The 20,233-nt window shown below is 40.0% G+C and overlaps 1 protein-coding gene and 1 pseudogene across 1 annotated transcript in view; one reads left to right on the top strand and one right to left on the bottom strand.

Moving 5' to 3' along the window:
• Positions 1 to 20,233, bottom strand: part of Slc9b2 (solute carrier family 9 member B2) — a 48,621-nt gene that overhangs the window by 472 nt on the left and 27,916 nt on the right. The window contains exons 7-12 of the mRNA XM_059266293.1: positions 19,568 to 19,743; positions 16,644 to 16,750; positions 15,735 to 15,884; positions 12,082 to 12,190; positions 8,102 to 8,238; positions 3,978 to 4,198 (exon numbers count right to left, since the gene is read on the bottom strand). Of these exons, the coding sequence (XP_059122276.1) occupies positions 3,978 to 4,198; positions 8,102 to 8,238; positions 12,082 to 12,190; positions 15,735 to 15,884; positions 16,644 to 16,750; positions 19,568 to 19,743 (900 nt within the window). The remainder of the gene's footprint in view (positions 1 to 3,977; positions 4,199 to 8,101; positions 8,239 to 12,081; positions 12,191 to 15,734; positions 15,885 to 16,643; positions 16,751 to 19,567; positions 19,744 to 20,233) is intronic.
• On the top strand, positions 4,580 to 4,748 carry LOC131913986 (U2 spliceosomal RNA; annotated as a pseudogene).

Here is a 20,233-nt window from a genome sequence, read left to right as displayed (position 1 = left end):
ATTGTGCTTGCATGTGCTCACATGTGCTTGCACGCCACAATGTGGTGTATGGAGTTCAGAGGACAACAACGGAACTGGTTCTTGTCCTCTACCATATTGGATCCAGGATCAAACTGATGTTGTCAGGCTTCGGAGCAAGCACCTTTACCTCCTGACCTAGCTTGCTGGCTGTGTCAGTCAGGGTTTCTATTGCAGTGAAGAGACACCATGACCATGCAACTCTTATCAAGGAAAACATTTAATTGGGGCTGGCTTACAGTGCAGGGGTTTGGTCTATTATTGCCATGGCAGGTGGCAATGGTGGCATGCAGGCAGACACGATGCTGGAGAAGGAGCTGAGAGTTCTACATCTTGATCCTCACTCAGGCAGCAGAAACAACTGTGTGTAGCACTGAGCTGAGCAAAAAAGACCTCAAAGTCCACCCCCACAGTGACACACTTTCTCCAACAAGGCCACACCTACTCCAACAGAGCCATATCTCCTAATAGTGCCACTCCCTTTGGGGGATTTTCTTTCAAACCACCACACTGTCCCTGTCTCTTTTTAAATTCATCATAAAGATCTGCTATGGCTTGGATTTAAAATGTCCTCCAAAGGCCCATATACTAAAGGGAGCAATAAGAAGTGTGTCCTGGAGGGAAGTGTTAGGGCCCTGGAGATGTGCCTTTGAAGGGATTTGGGAACCCAGGCTCAATCTTCTCTCCTTTTGATTACTAGCAGTGAAGTGAGCAGTTTTGCCCTATCATGTGCTTGCCTTTACCCCAGGCTCAAAAGCAATGCAGCTAACTGCTGTGGACTGAAACCTTTAAAATTCTAAGTTAAAATGATGTCTTCTCTATAAGTAGACTTTGTTCTCAGGTAGCTTGTGACATCTATGGAAAGCTGACCAATACAAGGTCTAATTCAAATTGCAACCATTTCTTCAGTGGCAATGAGAGCTTGTCCTGTCTATTATAATACCTTTCCACCTTCCACATGATTTGGATACATGTATAAAGATTGAAAGTTGTTTTCGACCTTGTTTTAAAAGATTAGAGCCAGTGAGATAGCTCAGCAGTTAAAGGCACTCATCACAAAAACTACCAACTTGAGTTCTATCCCTAGGACTCACATGGTGAAAGGAGAGACCCAACTCCTGTCAACTGTCCTCTGACTTCCAAATATATTCTATGGCATGAGTGTGCGCGCGCACGCGCGCGCGCGCACGTGTGTGCGCACACACACACACACACACACACACACTCCAAATAAGTGTAATAAAAGAACTTTTTTTTAAAAAAAGGATTACATAAGGTTGTTGTAATGGTGTCAAGCAAATCTTTGTTCTTTTTGAACTGGTAGTTAGTTCCTGAAAGAAGGACAAAATGACCTTTGGGTAAAAGCTGGGAAGATGGGCCTTTTGCAGGGGGATGCTGACTATCATAACACCATTCTGTGCTCCAGAAGTGATGGACCCCTAGAGATGTAAATGATTTATGTCTATGTAAGGAAGATGAAGGGCTCCTCAAAAAGTGGAATTTTGGAATTCTCACAAAGCCTGAGATTCAAGCTTGACATGAGTTAGTCCATTGTGTGTGTTAAAAAGTGTGATATTGGGTTTGCAAGTTCTTTCACTGGGTAAAGGTACTTGCCACCTAGCCTGATGGCCTGAATTCCATCCCCAAACTCTACCTAGTGGGTACAGAGATTCTTTTCTGACCTCTACAATTGGCTGTCATGTTTATGCCCTGCACAAATACATAATTAAATATACAGGAAATCTATAAATATATAATTTAAATTAAATAAAAGGTAGGAGGACATGTATATGTTATATGTAAATACAGTATTTTGTATAAAGAATTTTGGCATCCATTGATCTTAGTATCTGAGGGGGCTTTGGACCTAATCTACTGATATCCAGAAATAACTGTATTTGTTGACCAGATGTAGTTTCAGAGTCTGAAAAAATAGATAAACAGATAGACATTAGGTTTATGGTGACCATCAAAGTGTACCTAACCAATAATGTTTGCTTCAACCTTTACCACATATCCAACCTTTGGTATAAATCTAGTCAATACTCTGAGCACAGCATTCAGGAAATACTAAACACTATGCCACAGAATCATAATTTTTGACATCTAAATGAACCAGTTAGAACCAGAGTTTTGAACCTAAATGTCACAGGAGAACAGCCTACAACAGTAGTCTATAAGAGAAGAGCAGACGGAACTGGGGTTACATATGTGAGCTACCACGCATGACCCCCCTTTACAGTTCACAGGATGGGGTCAGAATAGCCACAATGCGCCTACTTACCACACATGTCAAATATACTGCAAGATTAAAATGCACCTTGAATTCTAGGTGAAAAAAGTTACCTTGGGTATGAAAAGTAAAAAACAAACACCTGAGGTACGTGCACAACACCATGAAACTGAAAACTGTATTTGAACATGGTTACTCACTAGGCACAGGTGACCTAGAATGAAGAACTAATGGTGATACACAAAGGTCAAAGATGCTCTGTTGGAATGTGGTATAAATTGTGGTCTATGCAGGTAGGACTTTCCTCTCATTCCTTCTCTTTTGGCATGTTATAATTTCTTGAAAAAGAAGGTAGCTTTTCTGAGAGCTCTTGTAAAGGTTTTGCTGTGTGTGTGTGTTTGTGTGTGTGGCGTGTGTTCATGTGTCTGTGTATTTGTATATGTGCTCTGCATGGTTGTGTGGAGACTGGAGGTCAATGCTGAGTATTTTGCTCTATTACTCTTTACTGAGTTTTTGAGACAGAAGCATTCATTAAACCTGGTGCTTACTGATTGGCTAGACTGGTTGCTTAGCAAGCCCCTGGGATTCACTTATCTCTGTCCACCCTCCAACTCCTGCCTCCCACCAGCACTAGAGTTAAAGGCCTACATTGCTAAATCCAGTTTTTTACTGGTGTTGAGGTGTTTTTATTGGTGTTGAGGTCCCCATGCTGCAAAGCAAACACCTTAGTGACTGGGCTATATCCCTAGTCCCTATAAGCTTTTTTGAGATATGGTCTCTATGTGTAGCCAGGCTGATCTAGAACCTACTTTGTAGCCCAGACTGGCCTTGAACTTGTGGGCAAGCCTCCTGCCTCAGCCTCCTTGGAGCTGGGGTTGTAGAAATAAGTCACCATGCCTAGTAAGATATGATGTTAAGTGGTGGTAGCACTCAATGTAATGACATCTCTGGCCTCCGAGTCTTTTGTTCCTTGAAGACTTAAAGGTGAGCCAGAGACTCTTTTCTATCGCATTATAGTTGATAAAATCATCAGTACAAAAGAGAGGAAAGATATGTCCAATTTCCACATCAGTTCCTTAGAAATAAACTGACTTAGGCTACATGTGGTGGTGCACACCCATAATCCCAGCACTTCAGAGCTCCAGGAGGATCACAAATTCCAAGCCAGCTTGGACTATATACTGAGCCCTTGTCTCAAAAGACTATAAATAGCACAGTTTCCATCTTTCTTCCTGCTTCCTGGGGCCTTGGAAGGACAATGGTGCAGATCTATCTTTAACCTCTGTCCTGAACTATGGCATGGCAGAGCTGCATGACAGATAGATATGAGTCTCAGAGACGCCCAGGAGCAGAAAGTCCATGTCAATAGGACCAATCAATTTCAACACTTCATAGAAGGCAGCAAGGCAAACAGGGTGGGAACAGGACAGAGCAGCAGGGGAATGGGACAGAAACTGTTGAAAGGAAGAGGAACCAAAATTGATCTGCAGCCTAAGAGGCTGGAGACCACCAATCATGAAACCAACAGCTAACAGTAACTGAGAGCAAGCTCTGGGGAACAGTAGAGATGTGGATCTTGGTCTTTCCTTTGTTTCTCCACTGCAAATTGTGTTTGGTCCTAATACATTTAGAACCTCAGCATCATATATTTCAATTTCCTTCCTGATACAGCTAGCTTCTAGAAACAGTTCTCTAGCCATTGCAATCAACAGTTTCCTTTTCTTACCTCTGAACGTGTGCTGAAGTCTCTTCTTGAACTTCCTCTTCATTTTGATGTTCAAATTTCTGAAGAAGTCTGGGACCCAGCAAACCAATCAGTAGACTTCCAATTGGTGCTGTGATGAGGATGGACAAAAATGCCACTGTCAACACATCCATTCCATATTTTTCTAACTGCTTTTCTCCATGGGTTCTCGCTGTGTCCAGAGCCACAGACCCAATGGCAGCCTATGAAAGTTTTAGTACAAGATTGGAAATGTTAAGACAAGCGCACGTTTTTTTAAGTGACATATTTTATCATTTGGGAAAACAAGCTGCTTTTCCTTTTGCTTGACTAATTCAACTTAGTCTTCTTTCAAAGTGTATTGAAGTTGGTTTGATTTTCTACAAAGTCTCCCCGCCCTTACATGGAGAGTAACATTTATGTTATAGATACACATGGGTCATGTAGTATCAGATCTGTACATTTCAATATATTAGGGTTTCCCTAATACAGACCCACTATATTAATCAAATATTGTTGTACATGATATATTTCTCTTACAAAAGTTGGAAGTTACTGTTCGTTTTCTATTTTAACTTTAAGAATTTGTATTAAAGAAAATACTTATCGTGTCTCAGTCTTTTGGCTAAGATCAAGTCTGGTACCTGTTCTTATCACTTTAATAAATAAAAAACTTACAGGAGTGGTTATAGTTATTATTTAGAAGTGGGTAAAATTTTAAATCAGTATGTTTTCTATGGAGCATACACTAATTCTCAAATGGTATGAAACACGGAAGTGGTAGGGACCTTCAAAACAATGTTAAATTCATTAGTTATTTGGTGAATTCTTTGCCCCAGCAGTTGGTGTAGTGCTTTGTTTAATATGTATCTATTGGAATGTATTGTGAAAATGCTCATTTTCTCTTAGAGGCAAAATGCAATACTATTAGTTCACACAGGGAAAGGCACATTGATCCATCTGACTAACTCCTTCTAGCAAGTGAAGAGCAATATTTGCTTCTAAGACAACAGAGCAAGAGAGAAAAAGTGTGCCAGTCACACAATGGCAGAATCTAGGTGTCCATAGGTATCTGAAGCCCCTTTGTTCTTCTATCCCAGAACTCCCGGGTTTCAGCTGGTCACATTGCTGACAAAACAGAGATCTCATGTTTCCAGTCTCTTTATATTAACTGCATGTCTATGTTCTGACCACTGAGCGAAGAGTAGAGATGAGACACTGATGTGGATTGTTACCCAAAACAGAGCGAACCCACGTGCCCGCCCCCTCCCCACTGGAGGAAAATGGCAGTACAAGTTGAACCTATGGGTAAGAGGCACAAGCCGAGAGTGACAGCAACCTTGTCAACTCCGGAATGTCCATGCTAGACTGCTGGAAAGAAAGAAAGAAGAGCAAGTCTAGCTCATTCAGTTCCTCTGCTATTTGTGAGGCTCTTTGTTATTATGGCTTATTCTGTGTAATAAGTAATTGAACATTTCATGAATTTTTTGGCAAAATATCACCTTCTGAATTGCAATATACCTTTTTCTTCCAGTTCTGTTGTGTATATATGTATGTGTATGTTTTAGGATATGTGTGCATGCCAAACTGTGATTTAAAATATATGATATTTTAAAAATATCTTTAAAAAATATATACACATATATTTCCTATGAAAGATCATAAACCAAACTATTAAGAACTACATATATATTTGTATACATATATATTTGTATACATATAAGCCTCCTTGTTTTTATGTAGTGACAACAGAGAAAAACTAAAATTCCATACGTGATAATGATTCATTCTATAGCTGTTCTTTATCTGTAAATTCAAATAACTGCAGCTCAGAAATACCATAGAAATTTTCATCTGTATGAGCATGTACAGACTTTTATCTCATCATTACTGTCTAAATAATACAAGAACATTGTATTAGCAATGACAAGTAATTAAGAGATGATTGAAAGCATGTAGGAAATATGCTTAAGTTATATGTAGACAATAACCCTTTTATAATATCTTGAATGAGTGTCTGCAGACTTGGTATCCATGGAGGGTCTTCAAACTCATTCCTCATTCCTAGAGGATATTGAGGAGTGACTGTGTTTGCCTCCACAAGACATACAATACCCAACACATCCTATATATGTAATTTATCCTATTTTAAAAATAGTTTTCATGGTAAGAGAGTATCAGCCTTTAATTTAAAAATGAAAAAAAGATGAAGTCATTGTTTTGATATTTACTTACTAATGTTACTAGCAGTGTGGAAGCTGGAGCTACTATGTCAGACAAATTATCCCATTTATTGTTCTACTCTCCTTCGCCTTTAGGTTTTAGATATCTTGGAAAGACTGACTAAAAAAAAAAATCTCTGGAATGAATAGAGTCCTAGTTCACAGCCATAGGAAGCCTAGAATGTAATCACAGCATCCTCATAATCCCCCTAAATTAACATCCCAGTCCACAGTCATAGGAAGCCTAGAATATAATCACAGCAGGTTTGCATCCTCATAATCCCCTAAATTAACATCATATCTGATTTTCATTGCATGACCATAAAAGTCTGCCTACTCCAATAACTACAAAATAGTCTCTAGGATGCTTAAGTTATGTAATGTAATTAGTTTGAAAATAGATAATACAATCATAGATCTCTAATATTTGTAAGAAATTATAACCTATACAATCCTAATTTAATTAGCATTTCCAGATATCCAGATAAATGAATGCTCAACAATGTCAAACAATTATCTGTATGTGCTCTCTTTATCACTTGTGTATTTGAATGTACAGATTTTGATTTATGTGACTAAGCTATTGTCATGAGGTTCAGCTAGCTGTGGAAAGTTAGTATCAACTACTCATCTAGGAAATCAATACAAGAGTCTCCCCCTAATCATGAGTGATATTGACAAGGTCCCCAGTAGATCAATGAAAACATGGATAGCATCAAATGTTCCATATACTTTATTTTTACCTAATTAAGTCAAGAACTTTTACTTCTTAACTTTAAGGAAAAACCTCATGACTTCTCTTTGACATATGCAAATTGCTATAATCCCAACTCTTGCCCTTTGGCACTATTATTAAATAAAATAAGGATCCCTTGACCATGGCATTAGGATCCTCCAAAAGTCAATTGGATAGCTAAGACAGCTGTAAAATGATTAGCAGTGTCTACAAGGCAGACATGGTGGACAAAGGCAGTCAAAGCAAGATGGAGCAAGCCAGTGCAACATTTCATTGTGGTACTCAGAACAGCATGCATTTTAAAACTTAAATGTTTATTTCTGTCACTTTTCCATTTAATATTTTTAGGCCATGGCTGCCAGAATCTACAAAGACCATGGATGACAGAATCCACAAAGAGTGAAACCATGGATGATTAGTAACCACTGTAAAGCATTTCTAGATTTCTTTTTCAGACTGGGCATAGTGGTCCATGCCTTTAATCCCAGCATCTGGGAGGCAGAAGCAGACAGATCTCTGAGTTCTAGGCCAGCCTGGTCTGCAGAGAGAGTTCCAGGACAGCCAGGGCTACACAGAGAAACCCTATCTTGAAAAACAAAACAAAAAAACCTTAATTCCTTTTCAATTACTCTTTCTTTCATTGTGTATAAAGATCTGGGCAAATGTAATTTATCATCAATCATATGGCTATTGAAAGTTTTCCAAACATTAAGACAAGCCATGCTCACTCCCTCCTTCCTACTTGCCTGTCTGCCTGTCTGTTTGCCTGTCTTCCTTCCTTCCTTCCTTCCTTCCTTCCTTCCTTCCTTCCTTCCTTCCTTCCTTCCTTCCTTCCCTCCCTCCCTTTCTCCTTTCTTCTTGGGAGATCTGAGATAAGATGAGTTAAAATGGTTCTTTTCAAGTGACTTAGTGTTTTAAATGATAAAAACTCAAATCTTCCTCTCTGGTCATGGTTGCTTTCTAGTCTGTATGGGGTTTTTGGATTTTTAATCTTCACCCTGGTGACCAAAGAAATTTAAATGAGCCATCACAAATGAAACTTTTAGAGTAGATTGGCATTTACCAACTCATTACTTCTACCAACTTAGGTAAGTCTTCTTATTCAATATTTAAAGGTGTCTTACAGAGGTAAGTTACATTGATACGCCTTTCTGTTAATTGTTACCTACCTGGACTGTGGCCTTTGGAAGCCATGCAAAAGAAATAAATATCTTTTCCTTTATGTTAAAACCAGCAAAACACACCATCAGAAATGTAGTCAAAATTCGTATCAATACTGCAGTGCCAAGCGTGGCAACACACAGGCCTGAAAGAAATATTCAGGTTTTAGAAATAATGAGATGTCAGGAAAAATTACATTTCAAAATACTATCAATAAGGAATAATGTTAAAACATTAAATACAAAAATGGTTGCATATAATTGATCAAGAAATAAATAAGATCAATCACACCATTGTTTAAAATCTTTCCTTTATAAAACCAGGATTTAATCAAACATTTAAATTCTTGCAAAATAAATTTAAATTAGATGTTGATGCTTCTTCCTTCTTCATATTTTGAGATCCATCAAGCCAGTGTCAGTACATTATATACTGGGCTGACACAACACCTTACACTTTATAGCAAGATCCACATTTTCTTCTATGTGTTTATTCAACACAGTGGTATGTCGTCACACCTTTGGGGGTTGAACGACCCTTTCACAGGAGTTGAATATCAGATATCCTGCATATCAAATATTTACATTACAATTCATAAAAGTAGCAGAATTACAGTTAGCAACAGAAATAACTTTGTGTCTGGGGGTCACCACAGCATGAGGAACTGCATTAAAGGGTCACAGCATTAGGTAGGTTGAGAATCACTGATTTAACATGGCTGTATTAAATGATTTAAGGTGAAGCTGGAGAGATAGCTTAGTCATTAAGAGCAGTTGTTACTCTTGCAGAGCCCCAGGTTCAGTTCCCAGCACCCACATGATGGCTCACAACTATCTGTAACTCCAGTTTCAGGGGATCCAACACTTTCTTCTGAACTCTTCAGACACCAGGCACACAAGTGGTGCACATGTATCCATGTTGTTTTTGTTTTTCCTCTTTTGGGGGGCCCGCCACCCAGCTCCCAAATAAACACACACAGAGGCTTATTCTTACTTATAAATGCCTGGCCTTAGGTTGGCTTGTTTCTTGCCAGCTTTCCTTAACTTAAATTATCCCATCTACATTTTGCCTCTACGCTTTTCCTGTTCTTACTTCTGTAAATCTTCCTCTTACTCCATGGCTTGCTGTGTAGCTCGGTGGCTAGATCCTGGAGTCCTCCTCCTTTTCTGGCTACTTCTTCTTTCTCCTTCCAGATTTCTCCTTCTATATATTCTCTTGCTGCCTGCCAGCCCTGCCTATTCTTTCTCCTGCCTTGCTATTGGCTGTTCAGTTCTTTATTAGACCATCAGGTGTTTTAGACAGGCAAAATAACACAGCTTCACTGAATTAAACAAATGCAACATAAACAAAAGTAACACACCTTAAAATAATATTCTACAAGATATCCATGTAGGCAAAACACATAAAATAATGTAAAAAATTGATGATATAATGCATGCCAAACTTTAAACAAGGTGGTGGGTAGACAAAATATATACTTTATGAGCTGATCAGCCTCGAAGTCTGAAGAAGTCGGAAACAAAAATCTGCTTTATACATGTGGTGTTAAGTTGAGTACAGACAAACCAGTAAGCAAGCATAGATAAGTGAAAAAAACAAAACAAAAACAATCTTTTCATTAAAGTAGCTGTGACTTCTTTGCAGAGTACAAGACTAGACATATTATTCAAGATACTTATCAACTAGTATGGAAGGAAGAACCCAAGCAGACTGCTGGAGACTGTCTGCAGCTTAGGAAAGAAAAATCCCTTTCTCAAGATCAGAGTGTGCACAGCATAAGAGGCTGTGTTGCAAACCCTGGGTCTTGATGGAGGGAGCCACTTCCTTCTGTTGGACAGCAGCTCCCTAGACTAGTAGATCTTCAAAAGCATCTACTGCCTGCAGCACAAGATACAAACGAGCTGATTTGGGCTGGTTATAGTTGATGTCAGTGGCGTGGACAAGGTTAAAGCAGAGATCTTGGTGAGGGGCACAGCGATGGGGTGAGGGTGTTGGGGGAAAATAGATAAAAGCCAGTATTTAAGCTCTAGAAAGTGTAAATGGGGGACTGAAGGAAAACAGCAGAATTCAGTGGAGGAGTGTTTTAAAGAGACAATAACAACAAATGTGGAGGAGCATTCAATTCACAGACTGGATTTAGGCAGGTAATCTTGATGAGCACCATTGGCTGCGTGGTGGAGTAGAAGCTTGATGGATAGGTACTGAGAAAGGAGATGGAGTGGATGTGGATGGCTGGAAGGCTGTCACTGGTTTTGAGAAGTTTAAAGGTGGGAAGAAGAGGGCGTGTGCCAGGTGAGAGGGTGAGTGGAACGGAGAAAGCATCTATCTATCTATCTATCTATCTATCTATCTATCTATCTATCTATCTATACTTTTCAGTATATTTTAATTTTAATAATATTAATAACATGTGCCACCTTTACCAATTTAAAAATCGGTCTGTCTATCTATCTGTCTATATGTGCCGCAATGAGAAATTAGAGGTCAGACATGTAGAGGACAACCTTATGGAGTTGGTTCTCCCCTTCTACTTTGATGTGGATTCTTGGGTTCAAACTTGGGCATCCTAGCTTGTGTAGCAATCTTCTTGAACTGCTGTACCATCTCAGAGATCCTCCATCTTTACCACTTTTAAGTGCAGGGCTCAGTAGCATTAAATAAATCTATACTATTATGTGACTAAACTCCAGAACATTTTCATTAGCAAAATTTAAATTGCATACCCATTAAACAGCAATTTCCTATTTCCCTCAGCCTCCAGCCCTGGAAACCCATACTTTTATTTTATGCCATTATGACTGTGCCTTAGTTTCTAGTTACATATTGCTCATATAAGTGGAGTGATACAGTATTGGCATTTTTGTGGTTGTCTTATTTCACTTATCATAATGTTGTTAAACTTCACCCGTGTCTGGTATGTATCAGAAAGAAAGGATATTCTTTGAAGAAATGTGACATTAGAAAAATTAAATTCTAAAGAGAAGAAGCCTGTAGATGGCATATTAACAGATATAAAAAACGGCCAGGAAGATGGTGTAAAAGTACTAGTTCCTCAAGGCTGATGTCCCAAGTTCAATCCTTGAAACTCGCTTAAAAAGCTGGGTACCATGGCATGCATCTGTAATACCAGCATTCCTCAGGCAAGATGGGAGGGAGAGATGCTTTTGGCCCAGAAGCTTTCAGGCCAACTTGCCTGGGACGTGCAGCACAGCAGCAGCAACATGAAAGATTCTGCTCCAACAAGGTGGAAAGTGAGAACTGAATCCTGAACCTCCACATGTGTGGCTTGGTCATGGGTGCACCTGTATTCACACACACACACACACACACACACACACACACACACACTTGGTCATGGGTGCACCTGTATTCACACACACACACACACACACACACACACACACACACACACACAGAGACAGAGACAGAGACAGAGAGACAGAGAGAGACAGAGAGAGAGACAGAGAGACAGAGGCGCTACATCTATCTATGCATACACATTTTTAAAGATGAATAAAAATAAGGGGAAATACTTGCAATTCAGTAGAGGATGGCAGGAAATAGGATTCCTGGTATGGGTGGAAGAACATTGGGATGTAAAGAGAGGAATGATATTTACAAATTAATTAATTGCAAGTGTAGTGCTGTCAATCGGGACAATCTTAATATGATGCTGTTTGAATGTAGAATAAAGAACAAATACCAAGCATTTCCAACTCATGAGAACACATGACAGAGCTAACCAGTACCTTTAAAATTCTAGCTCTTGATCAGAACAGGGCTAGATGAACATCATTATGTTGGGCAGTAGGCCTGATTTTTCACTCAGAGTAACAAGCATTATTCTCTAGCCAACTTCTCTAAAGACTTAGATCATAGCTAATTCTTTATATAACTGTGACAATGGTAAACAAATACCTACTGAAGATATTCCAAGTCAGGATTTAAAGATATAGTTCTAGCACAAGAACCACTGAGAAATCCTTACCAACAGTTTCTGGTCTGAGCGATGCAATAGATACCTCTGCTCCAATCAGGCCAAACAGAAGGGGCTGGAAAATGTCCCAGGTGACTGCAATTATTTTTTCTACCTCTGACTAAAAGAGAAGAAACGAAAACTTTATTATGTAGAGTTAGAACTGCCAAAAAAATTGAATTATTTCATTTGGGATATGGATTTGAGATCAGTAAGAAATCAGAGGCATCGATGGATCCCTGGAGCTCTGTGGCCAGGCAGCCAACCTAGCCAAATGTAGCAAATCAAGCCAAACAGATGAACTCCAAGCCTGTGAGATAGGAAGATTGGGAGTTCAAGACCAGCCTTAATTACACAGTAAATCTGAGACCAGAATGTGATACACTACCCTGTGTCTAAAAAGGAAAAAAAAAATCAAGACTAGTAATTTTAGGTTGCTTAGTTAAGGAAAGTATGCAAATATAATTCAAATAAGCAATTCCACTGGAGGAAGAAGTAATGAGTCTTCTTTATGAAATTATTTTTATTAAATTTGAGATGAGTTTATTTTATGTGTGTGAGTGTTTTGCCTGTCTATATGTATGTGCACTTGTAGAGATCAGAATAGTATCAGATCCCCTGGAACTGGAGTTACAGAGTTGTGAGCCACTGTGTGGGTGCTGGGAACTAAATCCCAGGCCCTCTGTAGAAGATGCAAGTGCTCTTACCTGTTGAATGATCTCTCTAGGCCCTATTTTTTTTTTTTTTAAACTGTCTAAGATAAGCCAGAGCTCAGAGAGTAAGGACACTTGCCACCTCAGGTCTTCAGCTGGAAGACGTGTCTGATGCCTGGGACCCACTGGTAAGAAGAAAGAACTGACAACAAGATTGTACACCTAGCAACTTGTAGAGTTGAGACTAGCTGGAGCAATCTAAGCTCACAGACTCTATATTACACTGTCAGACAAGGAAGGGATACAGTTCCAGACCAAAGTCTGATAACGTGTCAAAACCTTCAAGTGTTTACATCAGGAATGAGGAGACGGCTCAGTGAGCAAAGTGCTGTGGGAGGACCCCAATTCAGCTTCCCAGTGTCCATGTTAAAGCCAGGGTCAGTATCCCTAACCTCAGTGTGTGTGGGGGGGGAGCGGAAGTGGGGGTGGGGTGGAGGGAGAGACAGGCAGATTCCTGGAGCTCTCTGGCCAGAAAATCTATCTAAAGCAGAGAGTTCCAGATTCATTGAGAAACCCTACTCAAAAACAAGGTGGAGAACGACGGAGGGAAACAAACGACATAACTTCTGCTTCCACACCCATGTGGGGGACACACACACACATATACACACACACACACATACACACACATACACACATACACATACATACATATATACACACACATACACACATATACACACACACATACACACATACATATATATACACACATACACACATATACACACACACATACACACATACATATATACACACACATACACACATATACACACATACACAAACATACACACACACATATACACACACACACATACACACACACATACATATATACACACACATACACACATATACACACACACATACACACACACACATACACACACACATATACACACACACACATACACACACACACAAACATACACACACATATACACACGCATACACACACATACACACATATACACACACATACACACACACATACATATACACACGCATACACACACATACACACATATACACACATACACACACATACACACATACACACATATACACACACATACATACACACACACACACATACATATATACACACACATACACACATACACACATATACACACACACATACACACATACACATATATACACACACATACACACATATACACACACACATACACAAACATACACACACATATACACACGCATACACACACATACACACATATACACACACACACACATACACACACACACACACACACAAACATGGACAAGTAGAAAGCAACACACACTGAGACACTTCACATTGTTAGTGTTCTGGAAAGTCAGTTTTTAAAGTGTCACATGCACAAAAAGTGTGAAAAGGCTGTTCCTGTACTACCCAATCATCATATGAAATGGTGATTGATTCATGCATGGAGAAACAAACTAGATCAAAACAGGACATACATTTCACCTATTAGGTTAGTAAAATACCCAAGACAGAAACCAATCCTCTCACAAAATATTACTAGGAATGAAAACTGGCTCAGCCTATTAAAAAGGGCAAGCTGATACCACCAAATGTATACGTGAGCAAGTTGATATGACCAAATGTATATGTGAGCATACTCTTCTCTAGAGCAATTCTATTTTTAGAGATTTATCCTATGGAGAATCTTTAAAAAAAACACAGTATTTTGTTGACTTGAAGATATTTTTAAAAACATTTTTCAAGTTAAGATTTTCTATCATAGTTTGTCAATGTTTTTCTTAGTAGCCTGCAAGAGTGACATAGAATTGATAACGTCTAAGCACCTAAGAAATATGGTACATGTAAGGGTCCATTTATTGAAGTAATGACTATTGTGACATAGAAGTACAACATAGCATGTTTTGGTAAGAAACTGGTCACACTGGGTGGTGATGGCACATGCCCTTGATCCCAGCACTCAAGAGGCAGAGGCAGACAGATCTCTGAGTTCAAGGCCAGCCTGGTCTACAGAGTTAGTTCCAGGACTGCCAGGGAAATACAGAGAGAAACCCTGTCTCAAAAAAAAAAAAAAAAAAAGGAAGGAAATGTAGACAAATTTCTAAATAGTCTTATTAAATAAGAAACACAGAGCCAAATACAAGGGTAAAAGCTGTAGAGATCAGAGAAATAAGAACAACCACCAGCTAACCTTAGCTCACCTCACCGCCGTAGCTTCCCCAGAGAACCAGCTTCTTCCTGTCTAACCTGTGTCTTAATTGCCTTGCTGTTCTGCCTTCTCATTGGCTCTTAGCCCAGCTACCTCACTTCCTTGTCACTGCCTGTCTGTACAGACCTCCAGGTCTCTATGGTTGGTACTGGGGATTAAAGGCATGTGTCACCACCCTTGGCTGTTCCCTATTGTGTCCTTGAACACACAGAGACTCTGCCACCCATGTGATTGGATTAAAGGCGTGTGCTACCACTGCCGGACTTTTGTTTATGGCTGGCTATGTCCTCTGGTCTCTAGGCAAACTTTATTTATTAACATAAAAATAAAATATCACCACATTTCACCACAAATAAAATATCACCACAAGGAAAGGAAGAAAGGAGGGGGGGGGAGAGAGAGAAAAAGAGAGGGGGGGGAAGGGAGGGAGGGAGGGAGGGAGAGAGAGAGAAACTGGTCACATTAAATGTGGTCCAGCCATCTAGTACAATGCCCTGCATCTATAAAGGAGTAGGGATGGATTGTGATCATATGACTGTAGTATATTTTAAGCAAAGACATTAAGTCATATAATAATTGGTGTGTATGGGCGAAAGGCATATGCATATGGACACTGGGTATACATTTGTGTATGTATAGAAAATGGCTCTTATGATGAAAAAGTTTGTTAGTATAACATTAAGAAAGAGCTGAAAAGAAGGAATTTTGTTAAAAAGGAGTCATGAGCAGATGAAATTACAATGAAGTTCACCTTCTTGTCACTCCATCTCATGCCTGCAAGGAAAGCCATGACCAGTGTGGACAGTCCTCCTGACCCTGGGAAGCCAAAATAAACACTGCTGAACACAGCTAGCACAGCAAAGCCCAGAACCAGGAAGGCTCGCTTCCACACAAGGTTGTCCTGGAAGAAAGAAAAGGTGATCAGCTCGATTATTTCAAATAACTAATTTGTAATGATTGATTATTCTATACCTAGGATTTAAGATGGAAACAAAAACATTCTGCATACAACACTTGCTTTAGTGAAATTTCCAATGCCATTATGAATGTTCTGAATTTTCAAAATAATGTAAATTTTATAAAGATAGCATTTCCACATGCTTTTTTAATATTAGAAGAATTAGGAGAGTGAAGAGAAAAAGCTTTTGCTTCTCATTAAGAAAGCTGATCTTGAAGAGAGATGTTTGACTATATTATGAGATATTGGAAGTCTTATCTGCTTGACAGCACTAGAATTTAAAGTAGTTTGATACTAAACTGGGTTCAAAACTCCACAATAAGTCTTGATTTAGTTGAATACTACACAACTTCTGAAAATGTACATATCCTATTATTTTGTAACTAATATTATTTTACAATGAAATTTGAAATGTACATAGAAATTCTATATGATGTATTACATACAAATATGTTATATATTTATATTAATTATATAAGAGTCCATAATACAATTATAGATAGGACGTTCCAGAGCAGCATTAGGATCCCATGTGTGTACCTCTCCCTCAGTCTCATACATGGCACCAATAGAGCAATCAGCAGCTTAAAAAGGGGGCCATTTCCTCAACTATGTCCGGCACATCCAGCTTTGAGGAAGGTGTTCTAGAAGTCTCTTCCATTGACAATTTATAGCACGGTTTTCTCAGATTGCTTCTTTTACCTGGTCACTGCTTGGAAAGTACTGTATAAAAAACCCAAGAAAAGATCCAGTAGCCATGCCAATTACCACCTCCAAAACGCCCCTGAAGATGTTAAAAACTGTAGACCCTGAAAAACACATGGAGAGAAAAACTTCAGCCAAGACTCTAAATCCATTAATACACAAGCTTTAGTCTAGCATCACCAAGTTAGATCACATAGCCAAACAGAAGGGAGTCCTTACAGACATTTCCTATGCTCCACATTTTTAAAAATTATTATTTTATGTGCATGGGTGTTTTGCCTGGATGTATGTCTGTGCACCACATGCATGCAGTGCCCAAAGAGGTCAGAAGGCCTTATATCTCCTGGCACTGGAGTACAGACAGTTGTCAGCTGCCATGTGGGTGCTGGGGAAATCCAAATTGGATATTCTGGAAGAGCAGCCAGTGCTCTTAACTGCTGAGCCGTCTCTCCAGCCCTATACTCGCCATATTTTTGTTGTTGTTGTTGTTTTACTTAAACTTTTTTATTCATTTTACATGCCAACCACAGATTCCCCTCTCATCCCTCCTCCTGCTCCCCCACAGCGTTTCCACCCCCCCATCCCATCCTCCAAAAGGGTAAGGCCTCCCATGGGGAGTCAGCAAAGCCTGGTACATTCTACTCCCCACATTTTTAATATAGATGACTTTAAATATCTATTAAAATGCTTCTAGCCAGGTGTGGTGTCACACACCTTTAGTCTCAGCACTCAGGAGGCAGAGGCAGGAGGATCTCTGAGTTCAAAGTCAGTCTGGTGTACAGAGCCCAGGACAGCAGGGCTTTACAGAGAAACCCTTTCTTGAAAAACAAAACAAAACAAAACAACAGAAAAACAAACAAACAAAAAACTGCTTCTCTCTTTTAAGAAGAAGAAAAACATTGTTGGATAAGACTTTCAAAACCAAAACAAGGTGTGACTTAAGATACTTTTCATAGGTTTACTTACTTAATGGTTTTCTTAAGACTACCAAATTATGAAAGATAAAATTCATCATTCAGAGTAGGTTTGTGTAAGGACCAAATGAACTTGTAATTAAACCTCTCTCTCTCCCCTCTCCCTTTCCTTCTCCCCACGGCCAGCTCAGCCTGGCCACGCCCACTCTGGATTCTCCTAGCTGTGTCTGCCCCGGCTCTCCTACATACCTATAACAAACTTTCTCTCTACCATACCTAGGAGCTTTTTATTTTAATGTCCTTTTTCTTTCCTCTTTTCATTCAAAGGACATTTTTTTCATGTTTATTTTATATGTATGGGTACTTTGTCTGCACACCACATGTGTGCCTGCCTAAAGAGGGTAGCAAATCCCCTAGAACTGGAGTTACAGATGGTTGTGAGCCATTATGTGGGTACTGGGAGTTGAACCTGGATCCTCTGCAAGAACAGCAAGTGTTCCTAAGCGCAGAGCCATCTCTCCAGCTCATAAAGCCATTTTTCAACTGCCTTGAGACAAAGGGTACCAACAAGTTGATGTGGTTTCTTATTGATACAATAAGCATTTCTCTTATACATATTAAAAAACTTTATGTAATTTTCCTTGGCAAAGACAGCTTTTCTGGAAGGTGAGTAGTGTGCTTGTCAAAGGTGCCCTGCTGAACTGCTGGGGATTTGAGTGAGCAGAATACTTGCCTGACATGAACAAGGCCCTAGGTTCCATTCCCAGCTCTATCTACTAGACACAAAACAAAAAGCCCATCTGTGATGCATCACACTCCGGCTGTTTCAAGAAAGAATGTACTACACACTGGGCGGTGATGGCACACGCCTTTAACCTTGGCACTCAGGAGGCAGAGGCAGGCAGATCTCTGAGTTTGAGGCCAGCCTGGTCTACAGAGCAAGTTCCAGGACAGACAGAGTTACACAGGGAAACCCTGTCTGGAAAAAACAAAAACCAAACCAAAAAAAAAAAAAAAAAAAAGGGAAGAAAGACTGTACCCAAGAATCTAGAATGTAACTAATACTTTCAGTTTCTTGTATGGTAAAACATTGTTTAAAACAAACAAAAAATCTTGGGCTCATATCCAAAAATTCTATCAGGAAATCTAGTCAGGTTCAAATTCAAAACCTCTTGAGAACAGGACTTAGGGGGCTGGCAGAGGTGACAGAAAAGAGTTAGAGAGTCAGCCAGGAAGATTCTCAAGCTGTGGAAAGCCCCAAACAGACTCCTCTAAGAATTCCTATCCACCTCTGTTCTCCCTGCCTCCTCTGTGACCCTAAGGCAAACCCTGTTGCTCTGAAGCCACGGTTCCTCGCCATGGCTACGCTGGCTTCCATTCCCAAGGGTGCCTATTTTAATTGGTCTACAGCAATGTCTACATTAACAAATAAATAAAGCGCCCTGGGTAACGGCACTATCTAGCTCAGGCTGAGAACTGTTGCTTTAAAGGTTCTCACAAGGGCAGCAGTGGGAAAGTAGGTTTGCCTGGGCTTGTAGAGTTCAACTAAAGACATTACCTATTAGATCTTCCTAGGGAAGCGGGGAACACCCCTTAGTTACAGAACAAGAAAGTAACACTGTAAAACCTTACAGGAGACTAATTTACAAGGGGCTGACAAAAAGCTGAGGACAGAGAATGCTCCTATTTTAGAATCACAATGCCCCTCCCACCGGGACTGCTGTCTGGTGTGTGCCTATGGCAAAACCTCCCTCACCTTTGTGTGGTTTCTACACTTCCACTTCCCTAGACGACTCCTAGAAGAAAGACTCTCAGTAAGCCTCATTACCCTGTACCCGCCTCTCCTGTACTACATCTCTAAGGCCAAAGAGCGGGGAGACAGGCAGCCTCCATTTGGTGATGGTTCTGCGGAAGGATCCAGCCCCTTCCTCACAGGCGTTACCTTAAGCAATCACGTCATGTTTTGAACACTTTAACTCCATCTCTGCTCTGGACAGATGAGATTACCTGTGGAAAAGGCCACACCCAAGCATGTGTTGAAGCCAGTGATGGCCAAAATGTCATCAAAGCTGCCAGCGGCCATGAGTAAAGTTGGAACACCTTTTTCAACACCGTAGCCTCCTTCTTGCAGAAGGAGCATCGAAGGGACCACGACAGCTGGAGACACAGCACCTATGACAAAACTGAGCAGCCAGATGTCAGACACCGTGGTCCAAGGAAGCTGCTCGCTATGAACAACCTCAGCATTCATAACAATGCCTCCTTTTTTCTATACCTTTAAAGGTTAGGCTTTGGATGACTGCAGTCTCTCAAACAGCCCAGAAACACCACGTATACAGAAAGGTCTATAAAACACTGCTTTTTGAAGTATAATAATGGACAGTTTGTTGGCAATGACCCAGGTTGCCTAAATTATATGTAGCATGAGAGGTGTTGAGTCAGTAATGGAGTTAGGCCACAGTAGGTGCTTTTTTAAAAAAAAAATATATATATATACCAGTCATGTTTTAAGGTGTGAAAAATTATCATGGGCATTCTCAACTGCAACAGGGCTTCAGTTAGGTCTTTAGACATGAAATAGGACCACAGATCTGAAGGAAGAGGCTATGAAGACAGGGACAGTGAGATAGTAATAGCAACAGGTATAAGGCTGGGGAGCATTTTACAAACTCA

Source organism: Peromyscus eremicus, chromosome 6 (genome assembly GCF_949786415.1).
Source record: "Peromyscus eremicus chromosome 6, PerEre_H2_v1, whole genome shotgun sequence".
NCBI lineage: Eukaryota > Metazoa > Chordata > Mammalia > Rodentia > Cricetidae > Peromyscus > Peromyscus eremicus.
The sequence above is the reverse complement of the archived record's forward strand: the minus strand, read 5'-3'. Positions and strand labels throughout refer to the sequence as shown.